Source organism: Solea senegalensis, linkage group LG13 (genome assembly GCF_019176455.1).
Source record: "Solea senegalensis isolate Sse05_10M linkage group LG13, IFAPA_SoseM_1, whole genome shotgun sequence".
NCBI lineage: Eukaryota > Metazoa > Chordata > Actinopteri > Pleuronectiformes > Soleidae > Solea > Solea senegalensis.
In genome coordinates this window covers 15,925,697-15,938,460 of record NC_058033.1, presented here as the reverse complement: position 1 = coordinate 15,938,460, position 12,764 = coordinate 15,925,697, and the positions used below count along the sequence as shown (strand labels likewise).

Here is a 12,764-nt window from a genome sequence, read left to right as displayed (position 1 = left end):
CATTTGTCCTTTCAGTTCCATCCTTCACCTTCACACCGACAGGTATGTAAACTCTGTTTCTATGTCATAACAGACGTCCTTTCTTGTCCACAGATGTGGACATTTGTCTCTGGCTTCACAGTTTTGACTTATAATACGATAAACGCCACCAATGAATCAAACTAAAACACACATGATACAGATCATGTAGACTGATCCAGTGTGGGTGGTGTGGAAGAGTTTAACATCGCTATTGCGGTGACTGTGAATGACTTGTTGTAAAAGCTTTCGGTTGCCGTACTGGATCTACAGCGCCCTCCTGAGGGCAGTTGAACAAAACTGAACCTGGATGAACAGGATCACACACACACACAATTGTTTTGTTTAACCTATACTTTATATAACGATCCCAGCTGCAATGATTTATAATTCTTGCCACTGTTTATACCATGTGCAGATAGATAGATAGATAGATAGATAGGTTTTTATATGTATACTCCTTCCATTTAAACAGGAGGATCATTGATCAGAACAGGTGGAAATAAAAGGATGTTAATACCAGGTCTGAATGGGGCCTTGAAGATCAAATATTGCAATGAATGGTCTTTTATAGTCATATATCAATGTACGACAATGTTAAGCATGAAATGAAAACACAAAACTGAATGCTGAAACAGTATATACCTCATTGTTTGCACTCAGCCAATCGATAAATACAGAGAAGAAGAAAGCATATTGATCGAGATGACAAAACGGTGTCATTATCGATCAGTACCACAATGGTACGGAATTTTTGGATTTATGTTTTTTTGACAATAATAGAACTGTGATGTGCTGATAGAGTGCTCATTTTCTCACCACAACAAACGAAAACGTCACATTTGTTCACAACTGTGTCATACTAAGTGTATTGTTTTGTGGTTTTTTTTGGCAGAATGACACAAAAAAAATTCCCTTTTTGCATTGCCCCTGCTCACTATAGGTTCATACACGAAATGGTATTATTGAGTAAAACGCGTGTTATGTGGGAGAAATGTTGTTGTCACACTGAGGTGGGTAAAGGTAGAAGGAACTATTTGTGTTGTTTTTATTGGAATTAAACCTGACAGCCAGACTCTGTGCCTTGAGGATAGAAGTGTGTATTGAAGTAAGTGCCCTCTTTTGAGTTCAGACCTTTCTTTAGACTCTATTCCTGCCTTTTATGCTCTTCCCTTTCTTTGGCTTGTCTTCTTTTTGACAGCTCGTCACGGTTTCATGTATTTTTTCCCCCCCCCTCTGTTTCTCTTCGCAGTTGCGTATCAAAGAGGGGAATCTGTGTGCGGTGCTGGCAGGTGAGTGATATTTGTGTCCCTTTGAGTTCTTATAAAAGAGGACCAGAATAAATGCAATGGTGCTGGGTGTACACTAGGGGGAGCTGTCTTCCTTCTGTAAATGATGACATGGACACGTCCCACCCCGTGCTTATTCTTCCTTTTCTATGTCTGGGAGATATATGAAGACAGCAGGTTTTGATTGACAGCACTGTGATGCTCCTCATTGCAGACCCGGCCTCCTCAGTATGGGTGAACCTCTGAACCAGCTGTGGCTGCCAGACAATTGGCCAAATGCATGTGCCAATCACAAGGACTGTAGCATCAACTGCTGTAATAATGGCAATGGTACCAGTGACAGCAACATGACAACATACAGCCGGCCAGGTCAGTGCAGAGCTGAGGTCAGGTCTCGGCTCACAAGATTGTGTGTGTGTCTGATAAATATCAAACATTTTGTGGTTTTGTGACATTTTGTGACTGCTTCGTTCTTCTCGCTCCTCCTCAGCTGACTGCATCGCCAACTATGGAAACCACGCGGAAAACAAACCGGGGGGCCAGCTCGCTCCCGAGATGGCCATCTACAGCGACGTGAACCTCTCCAACAAGCTCAATGAGATTAAAACCTTCAACAACGCCAACATGGGCTACGTGAGTCCGGGGGGGGATTCGGCGGCCATGTATGAGCCCATCCCGTACGCCACCACTCAGCTCATCCAGGCCAGCATCAAGAGCAAAGCCTCTACTGGCGGCGCTCTCGCGGAGCCCCTGGACATGCCGTGCTGGAAGCAGCCCCCCAACCCTCCCCCCATACCGAAGGAGATGGCAGCACAGATGCAGTACAACATAATGGAGCAGAACATGTTAAACAGAGGTGAATTATTGGTCAGTCGCATTTGCTTCGTGCCATTTGGTAGGTTTTTCATCAGCCTGCTTTTATGAGCTTTTTTGAAAATAAAAAAAAAACAAAACATAAATAATGCAATAAAATGTATACACTGGTGGGAGGTGGGGAAATAGATGCAAATAAACACAATGGTTTATATGTCACTCCACTTCACCCTCTGAATTTCAGTGCAGTGGAGAAATCCTGCTGCCAATGTATTGATTAGAAGATTAAATACAAACGTAACATTTCCATATTGATACAGAGCTTCATGGAACTGATTCGGTAATGTAATAGTATAAATTGCATTTATATATAAATGTACAGTACCTTACCTTTCCTTAAAGTGTAGTAAAAAATCACAAACGGGGCCTAGTGTTAATTTGCATTTTCATATTCTACATGAAGTGTGAAGTGTGATACTGACCTTGAATTAAACAAGTAAACGTGTTCAACGGATTTGGTTTTAAAATTTAGAACATTTAGAATTGAGATGTGCAAACGTGCTCTGAAGACAATCTAAGTAAAACCATATAACTTAAGATAAACACGTTTTATCTATCTAAATACATTTAAAGATCTCTCTTTAGTATGTAAAAAAGAAAAAGAAAATCCCTCCCCTGGGGATCATTTTGCTTACGCCTTGGGCTGTGAGGGGATTTACTGTATGTGTGGATTAAAAAGGAAACTCTAACATTCCGACAATATTACTGCAATAATAGATGGAAGCAACAATGAAATGTTTATCTACAGCCACTGACGGCCCTTATTTTTTTCCACTTAATTGCACCTTCTTATCTGTTCTCTGTGATGACCTAAGGAGGACTTCAAATGTTCTGTCACCTCAGCCTTATCTCAGTGAACTAACTCATAGAATTCACTTAAAGGTCCAGTTTGTAAGAGTCAGTCACATTTAATGGGGAGACTGCAGATTGTAAGCAAGGACTCTGCTCACACACACACACACACACATTCCAGGAAGGATGTCAACATTCATTTTCATAGTGTGAATATAACACCAAGAGTTAGATATAAATAGTTATTTTAACACTTCTAGACTGCGAATAAATATCTCATTAGAACAATGCAGTGCAACAGTGTCAATGTACGTAGAGGTGGTATCTAGTATTTCTGCCCATAGACCCTGGATGTGATATTTTCATGAGGAAGCAAAAAAAAGATGTTACAAATGGACTTTCTGCTCCGTCTCAAGATCACCTGCAGGGAAACGAGGCGAGGGTCCATCCCAAAACCATTAGCTATTGCCAGAGCCGCGATCACAGCACAGGAGGCTCCCACCACAGCTCAGACAGAGGCAGCAACAGCACCTCAGGTGAGGCCAGCAGCTGCACACGGTGAATATTGATGAGGCAAGACAGAGGTCTGTGCTGACCTTGGTGTTTTCTCACTCATTCTAGGGAGTCAGAATCAAAAGAAGGGAATGCGGGCCCCAAAGATGCCAAAACATAATGCAGTAAGCTGGGGAGAGGCCCCGTCTGCTCCTCATGCCAATGCCTGGGACTGTGATGATTATAGCCTACCCATGGACAGAAGGTAAGGAGGGGCGGAAAAGCCACACTCAGAATGGCACAACACTTTTCTTTTTTTTTTTATACCAATTACAATATGACAGCCTTGAGTATCTACCAATACTGATATTAGTCCACAACAACAACAACAAAAACAGCACTAGTGCTGCCCACGTGAGCTACAGAAAGGATCATCGACAAGTTGAACACATCTGAGTCACTCAAGAGAGCAATGAATCAAAAAAAATCCTTTAATATTTCATGGCTATTGAATTATAGCAACAGTAAAAACAACAACAACAACAAAAAAGAAACATGGCACCTCTCTCCACCTTCAGCTACTGTCTCAGTCTCTCGTATCTGACTGACTGCAGGCAAAGTGACTGTTTCGCACGGATCACTCCCGGCTTTCATGTCAGAACACAAACCTGCGTTATTGTTTTAAATGATTTCATTGCATTAATTAATCAGCTGTTTTAATCACACCGATGAACGCGTTGACTTTGACAGCCCTAATATACAGTGTATCCATCCTGGTCATTTTCAACTCATCACCCCCTTGAGTGACTCACATCTTCTTAACTTGCCCAACGCTGATTTTTGCAGTGTGTTATATACATCTATCCTGTTAATAGCCTAGTTGTGCTGATGCAGTTACCACTGAGTCATCATGAAACAAAACGCCAAAGTGTGCTAACAAATATTCTGCACCCATAATGGAAGAAATCAATCACTGCAACATGACTGAGTTGAAATGTTGCTGCTGCTTTTTTTTTTTAACGCGACATTCCTTTTCTCCACTGCAGCGTGTCAGACACGTGTAGCTATCACTCATTCTCTGGTCACATGACGCCGGCGGCACACCGCTCTCTTCGCAGCCTGTGCTCTGTGAGGCATTCGATAGTATGCGATAATGCGACGCGTTTAGGTTCTTGCATTGCGTCAGATTTTACATTTGATTACGCTTATGGTTGCTGTTGACGTGGTGAAACGTTATTGTTCACCATGTGGACAATTGTCTTTGCCGCCATATAAAAGCAAGGCATGCATTACAAGTACAATCATAGGCAGTCATTCAGCTGAGGTTTAATTATAGGTAATTAAATTCATTTTGACATTTGAAATCTGAATATTTATTTACATTGGTAACAAACAATTTTGTGGTCAAAGTGGGAGTGGGAGATCACTTGTTTTCTTTGTCAGTAAGCCGCGTAATTTTCGTCTTTTATTACCTGATGCTGTGGTTTTGACCCGTATCAGCTTCTCCCAGTGCTGCATACAAGTATTCATACAGTTTGACGAACCCGTGCATGAGATAAACTGAGAAAGTGAGCTGAAAGTGTCATGCTTAACTTGAAATACTGTGCACTAAGTTGCTAATCATCAAGCTGTAAACGTTAAGATGATAAATCTGTCAGGCCCGTGCCGTCTTAATTAGCTGTTTGCTGTGCACACACCTGCAGACTCTCTGTCAAAACATGTCCTTGTTGTCACAGGCAAGACTTTTTAAATTACACAACTTAGGTATGTGGCAGAATATGTGTTTGTTCTCTTGTCAGACAGTTTAGTGTGACAGCAGATTTTGCGCGGCCAAAAGTATTTAATGACACGTACAGTAAACAGAACATAAACACTGAACTGTTTCAGGAATGCAAAAAACGAGGGTGCACAAAGGTTATTGGACACCAGTTGGACACTCATTTTTCCGATAATGGAAGTTTGTGTTTTGATGGAGGGCCGAGGCATTTACAATTCATGACCAAATGGGCGGTGACTAACGTGTCAGGACTGCAAGCACCTCTCATTCCTGTAGACATCAATATGTGTCACTTGTCCTTTTCTTTAAAGTTTTGATGCAGAGGAGAGGACAGAAACCTGTCCTACGCCACCTGTGCGAGGACCAGCCTCGTCCCCGCCTGAAGTGTCCTTTGGTCACCCACCTATGACATCACCACAGGGGGACCCGAATAGTGACCTGCACAATGGAGCTGAACACCTGAGGTAACTGGATTAAAGTTGCAGTAGGCAGGATTGCAGGTTTGGAAAAAAGATAAATGTATACATTTTGGGAGCCTCTCCTCATATCTGATCTCATGTTTCACACTCGACAGATGAATTCATTTAGTTCAAATATGAGATTTGCGGAGCTTACCCTACAGTTCCGGAGTACATATCTTTACGACACCGCCATAAACATCCATCCATCGTCTACCACTTTGTCCTCACTGACATACAAAACCCACCGCTGACGCTCCCCCCTGAGTTTATTATTTATTTTATTTATTTAGTTTGTTATAATTCTGTATGCAAGGTTTGTTTCGCCGTTGTCAAAAGTGTACGTTCACTCCATATATTTAACGCACCACAAACAAATAACGCAGCTGCATTTGCTTTACTTCACATGGCGGCTGACCTTTTACCCCAGATACCATCCAAATTAAGAAAAGATGAAGCCACTGTTAGCCGCGCCACCGTAGATGTTAATAACGATGGATTTCTTTCATTCTAATAACATCAGGAGACACATTTAAACTCTAGTGGTGGCAGTGGTTGAGCTGGTTTCTTGGCTTCACTAGTCAACATGTGTCCCCTGGGTAAGACAATCACCCGTATGATGTGCAGTATTAACGTTTGAGTGAATGGGTAAATGGCAAAACGGTAGTCTAAGACTATAAAGGTAATATATATAAAGGTAAAATAGTTGACAAACTTAAACTTCTATTGCTATTCAAACTAAAGTAGTCTGGAACATTTGATTTGAATGAACTTCATTCTCTTGGGTATTTTTTTTAACTGAAGTAATATTTTTGTTGCTTAACATTTTAACAAAAATATATACAAAAATAATAAAAACTAGGACATGGAAGGACACATAATTCGGGGAGTCCGGCAGTTCCCTGACCTCACGATCTCCCTCACTTAACGGTCAACTCGCTTCACCTTTATTCAGCAACATTTGTGCCAACAAACACTCATTTACGAAAATCGCCCACGTGGATGCCAAATGCAACATGGCTGGCTTCCTGTTTGGTCAAAAATCATCAGAAAGTTTAATCAAAATTGAAAAGACTTTCAATTGTGGACTGTCACATTTTCACCACACCTGATTGTCATGTGAAGTTTCCAGACATTTTATGCAGGTTATCCCCCTCAAAAAGGACTGCAAACCATGGAATAACAATAATATTAATAACAATTTAATAAAAATGATCATTTATCAACGATGCCCCCAAAATCCTGCCTACTGTACCTTTACTCATCCCTGACACAACATTCAATGCTATAAGAATGTTGTTGTGACAGTCATGCTCACATGTTTGGTTTTTTTTTGTCCTTAACTTTCCATTTTCCAGCCCACACATCAGCAGCCACCCTGGTCCTCTCTCCCCGACACACACATACAGCTCCATCCCCCTCTGCTTGGACACTGATGAACATGAGGAGGATGAGGAGGAGGCAGAAGAAGAGGAGGAGGAGGAGGAGGAGGAGGAGACAGACGCAGAGCTCGCCGACAGCCGGTACAGCCAACACCACAACAAGCAGAAGCACAAACACCAGCTGCACCTCCCCACTCCACACAAGCTGCTCTTCCATGGCCTGGACCAGACCCCAGCCTCCAGCACTGGGGATCTGGACAAATCAGTCACAGGCTCCATGGTGAACAGCTGGGGCTCAGCATCTGAGGACAACATCTCATCAGGCAGGTCCAGTGTTGTTAGCACCTCAGAAGGATCCTTCTTTACCGACGGCGATTTCAACCAGGCGGTGGCCTCTTCACGCGATATCGTAGGCCTGCGCATGTGCAGATACCCCGAGGATCCAGGTATTTCTTTTTTTAGAAAAAGGCTGTGTGACAACAACTTTCATTCTATTTCATTTTATTTTTACTTTGTGCAAAAGTTACTCATCAATTCATACAAATAACTTTTGTATATTGTAATCAACATCATATAAAATATATAGGGTATAATAGATTATTATATTCCATATTACAGTTCAGTCAATCAGAGGTCTGTACCATGAATCAAGGTCAACAAACCCAAGATATATTTACATTTTGTCTGGTTTGACTTAAACTGACTGGAAAAATAGATAGCAATACTATAAAGTTCAAGTTCCTCATATAATCCTGTTGAATCTATATATATATATATGTATATGTATATACATATATATATATATGTATATGTATATGTATATATATATATATACATATGTATATGTATATATATATATATATACATATGTATATGTATATACGTATATACATATACATATGTATATGTATATATATACAGTATATCCAGCAATATTATAATATACATGTTCACATTTTACGTCACAAGAACCATAAATAAGCATAAGATAAGATAACATATAAAAATAAGAAAAAGGTAAATAATAATAAACATGCATTATGAACATGGGGTATATGTAAGATATATAAAATATTAAATGATAAAAGAAAATAATATTAAACAGTTGACTATGTAAACAGAATAATAAAATGGGTGTATTATGTACATCTGCAATGATATTGCACAGTGTGTTTTTCACAATATTACATACAAGCTAAAATGTCAAATAGTGTATGTGGTCATTTTCAGACACTTCATGGTGAATAAAATGTAGATTCAGAAAAAAACATTGGACTGTTTTTTTAAGTTTTCATGACCAAAGCAATTAAAGAGTGAAGCTTGTTAAGAGTTGATCAAGAGAAATATTGATCCGTGTGTGGATCGTTTTCTTTTCTAATCAAACACACCCGAGGCTTCAGATGTTATTTCATGTTGTTTTGAGCTGAGCTGCACAGAGAGAATGAGAGTCGAAGCATCAACACTGTGAGGAATTCTGATGGGAATGAATTCATGATTAAATGTGATATAATGATTCAGCAGTATTGTTCATTTGTTTTCACAAATATATTTCAACATGATTTATTTGTATCCACTGATACAAATAAATCTTACAAAAGGACAGAACAATATCAAAATATTCAACACAATATTTAAAATAAATGCAATATGTATGTATTATGTATAGGATTTGGTTCAGTGATCCGATTGGTGCACATTTGAGGTGTTAGAGGTTGATTTATACTGATTGGATTCATTTTCTGGATAACTGTAACCTCTGCTTCATAGTACAGGCACACATATAATATGATACATATTACATTTGAGCTGAATCTTTGTTTTGATTCCAGGCCAGCGTCACCAGCGTCCCAGCAGCCCGCTGTCCACAGACAGCAACATGAGTCCTGCCATAACACATAAAAGACCCCGGAGACATAAACCGAGCCAGTGTGGTCAACAAGGCTGCCCACCACCCAAAGACGTCTTCAATGACGGTCGAGATTAAAACGATATTAAGACATTTTAACCGAGACATTTACTGCTCTGTATCTCTGTGTGACGCTGTGTGACTCTGCTGTGTCCTCAGACACCTGCATGCCCCTGAGCTTCTCCAGCCAGATGTCCCATGGCGACTATAAAGCGAGGGGGGCCACGCTGCCTCGGATGGGCTCTGTGGAGGCGCGGGGTCGACGAGGCAGCGCTGGGACTCACAGGGTGAGAGAGGGCGCGTTTGAGCAAAGGGAGAGCCAGGACAAGCACAAGAGTCCACTGGGAGGGAAAGGAAGTGGCAAGGGCCGACAGAGCTCAGGTACCGACTGGGTTCCAACACCTCCCTGCACCTCTAACCTTTCATTACCTTTATTCCTTTCTAGCTGCTTGTATCTTTTTAATATTTTATGATAGTTTTAATATGTATTGTATATGTGTATATCTATCCATGCGAGGAAAGTGATTAATGATTCTATCATGAGGTCAGAGACAATAAGATAAAATAAGTTTGAATATGCACTCAAGCATCGAGACAATTCACATTTGTTGCATGTTTGTCCTTCAGAATCTGGGGACATCCTCCTGTACAGTCGCCCGTCTTTCCCCTCAGGTCAGGCTCAGAGGGAGTCTGACCATCCCAACCCATCCACCTTTATGTCATGTGGAGACTCGCGGACGAAACAGGGAGGACAGGATGAAGAGGTGAATGGGAATCAGAAATCAGAAATCTGATTTTATAGTTGTTGTCCTCTGTGTGAACATATTTTCTTTGACCCGATGACTAACGGAATCCTCTCGATCCCTAACGTCTTAAATATCCCAACATTAGAATAAAAACCCACAGTTGGGAATATTGATATTCTTAAGATCAATCTCTTTAACTTGGCTTGTATATTTGCTTTATCAATCCCCTTCTCAGTCTGTGTGAGATTAACTGACTCCACTGTGACTTTGAAAAATGTCTCACATTTAATGTAACTTTTACTTCTGTGTCACTTTTTAATTGTATTTTATAATATTGTTATTTGTTCATTTTTATGTTAATATTATATTTATGTATCTGTTTTTTAACAACCATATCCTCTTTATTGCATATTATTTTTATGTTCTTTTTTTTTAAAAATATTTATTTACAATGACTGTTAATTATGGTTTGCCATTCAGGTCATTCACTAAATAGGCTGCTGCCTCCATTTTTTTTACGTTTACATATTTTGCTCAATGAAGTTAATGTAAATGATTCTGCTGTGACATGAGTATGCAAGATTATATCGGTATTATCATATCATAGCATATCGGCAAAAAGTCCCTTTAGTTTGCATTTGAAAAATTCTTGACTGAACCTTTATTTGATTTTATAAGACTATTCTTATATGTTAGTTCATTTTACTTAATCAGTATATTGTCTTATTAGTTTAACCTATGGTTCTCAAAAAAAAAATGCAAATTTCAAAGTACATATCTTTCTAAAGGGAAGCCATAACAGAGGAGATTTATCCAAATTGTTAATAAAGACTGAAGGAGCTCATGGCTCCTCAAGCTCTGTCTTCACAGTTGCATTCTCCATATGAGGCTCACTGTGGTAACTAGTGTTGTAGTCAAGACCACCTATACCGAGACCAAGTCGAGACCAAGACCACAGTGTATCGAGACTGAGACAAGACCAAGACCGAGGACGTGGTCCCATCCGTCTCCGTTAGCGTCGTTGTGCTGTGAGGTATTTATGCACAAAAAGTCTTTGTGGTTTCAGGTTCACCACATTTGATTATAGATGAATTGGCTGACATCTTCTCACGGCCTCTTCTCCTTCCTGTCACTCACATGCACTTTTGTGTGGGGGGGCGTGCGAAAGGGGGCGGGAGGGGTGACGCCCGTTAACAGCCGGTGACAAAAATTATTGGATGTAACCCGAAGCAATGCGATTTTACGCAAAATCACGGTAATGATATTAACAAGTTAATCCAAAAATGCACAGGCAATTTATTGATATCCCCACAGTTGCAGTCTTGAAATAAAATCCCGAGTACGCTTTGTCCGAGACCGAGTAAAAATGCAGTTGATTCTGAGACGAGACACTAGTGGTAACGTACCGAAAATTTGTTCCATGCACTCGTGTATTTGTCCCCAATGTCCTGTGCTGAGCAGTTCAGGACGAATACACGCACCTTGACAAGTGTTTTGTATTTTTTCCTCATCACTGATTCTTCAGCTCTACAATGGCGTTTTTTCCCTCATGCCTGTATGTTTGATTCTATTGTCTTTCAGCAAAGCACATTGCGTTACATCACTGTGCATGAAAGGTGCCGTGTGAATGAATGAATGAATTGATCGACTGAATAACTGACGTGACAATGTTCTGTTTTCACAGTTTCTGAAAAGCTAAGAGGTGTTGTCCGCAAATGAGGAAAATCCTTCAAGTTGCTTCAGATGAAGGACCTTTACCACGTGGGGGAAAAAAAAAAAAAAATTCTGCACAATACATGCTATCATTTTCTACTTCAAATTTCTCATTAGGTGTTTGAAAAAGAAAAAAAAAAACAATGAAAAAAGAAAAAAAGGTGCTTTCATGTGTAAGTCTGTGGACTTCAGTTTGATGCACTGTTTTGTTTCTTGTTTGCTTTCTTGGGTGCGCAGCTTCCAGGAGCCCGAGGCACTGGTTGCTCACTGAAGATGAAGACGAATGCACATTCGATGACTGTCGTGGGTGTCTACAAAAATATTGTCCATGAGGACCACTCGACGTGGTCCACATGATCTTTGCTTGTCAAGTGTCTTGATATTTTTCCTGTAATCGATATTCAGTCATTGCCAGCCATCTTGTAAACTGTCGAGATTGTTTACTGCCACAGAAGTGCTTCAAATTCAAATTTTATAGAGCGGTGTTAATGTTTTATAAGTGATGTACATCTTTGTCTTTGTATTTTTTATTTTTTTTTTTTTGTCCTACTTTTGGTTATAAAAGCACAATCACTTAATTTTATTGTAAGTCATTGTTACACAGATTTCAGTCTGGAGGAAATCAGTCGTTTCATCAGGGTCGGTTTGGGGCCGAGAAAATGAATTGTTGATTGTGGTTGTGCGTTCAGTTGTGTTCGTTGGAGCTGCTTTCATTCAGATTTGAACTATCTGTTGTTTGTACTGAAGAGATTTGCATGCGGATTCACCTGTAGGAGGTTTTACTTCACACCTTAACTGCTTTGTTCGAACCGCCTCTGGGATGATGAAAATTCTGGTCATGGACTGGTTCCATTTATCATTTCTCACCAACGCGTCAATTTCTTGTTAAAAACTTTGTGTTCCCTTGACTCTGGGCATAACTTTTGGAGCAGGGCTGGACAATGCACCATACATATTGAATTACTCACTCTGAATTCTTTCAATAAATACAATTGCCTGGATTAAAGTGAGAACAGCTACAAAAAAGAACCTACAACTAGTTTTCCTGTACAGTGCAGACTAGAGGTCCAAATCCATCAACTGGACACATACCAGATATTAGCCAGTATAACTGGCACTGTTATTAAAATATATAAATGTGTATATTATTGTTTATTTATCTTTGCATAGTTGCATTTACATTGTGATATAGATTTTGGTCACATTGTCCTGCCCTGTTCTGCAGGTTATACAGCATATGGAACACATTTGTCACTTTAACTACTCTGTTTAAATAAATATTGCTGTTCAATAACAAATAATTGTCCATCTCTCTTCT

General features: G+C 39.9%; 1 protein-coding gene across 2 annotated transcripts in view; it reads left to right on the top strand.

Annotated features, from left to right (window-relative positions):
* Positions 1 to 12,764, top strand: part of LOC122779636 (roundabout homolog 1-like) — a 128,735-nt gene extending 115,971 nt beyond the window's left edge. For both annotated transcript variants that reach the window (XM_044042179.1, XM_044042180.1), the window contains 12 exons: positions 16 to 42; positions 1,271 to 1,310; positions 1,522 to 1,676; positions 1,798 to 2,163; positions 3,389 to 3,508; positions 3,594 to 3,729; positions 5,553 to 5,705; positions 7,058 to 7,527; positions 8,911 to 9,054; positions 9,147 to 9,368; positions 9,615 to 9,751; positions 11,418 to 12,764. In XM_044042179.1, the coding sequence (XP_043898114.1) occupies positions 16 to 42; positions 1,271 to 1,310; positions 1,522 to 1,676; positions 1,798 to 2,163; positions 3,389 to 3,508; positions 3,594 to 3,729; positions 5,553 to 5,705; positions 7,058 to 7,527; positions 8,911 to 9,054; positions 9,147 to 9,368; positions 9,615 to 9,751; positions 11,418 to 11,432 (1,985 nt within the window). In that variant the 3' untranslated portion in view covers positions 11,433 to 12,764. The remainder of the gene's footprint in view (positions 1 to 15; positions 43 to 1,270; positions 1,311 to 1,521; positions 1,677 to 1,797; positions 2,164 to 3,388; positions 3,509 to 3,593; positions 3,730 to 5,552; positions 5,706 to 7,057; positions 7,528 to 8,910; positions 9,055 to 9,146; positions 9,369 to 9,614; positions 9,752 to 11,417) is intronic.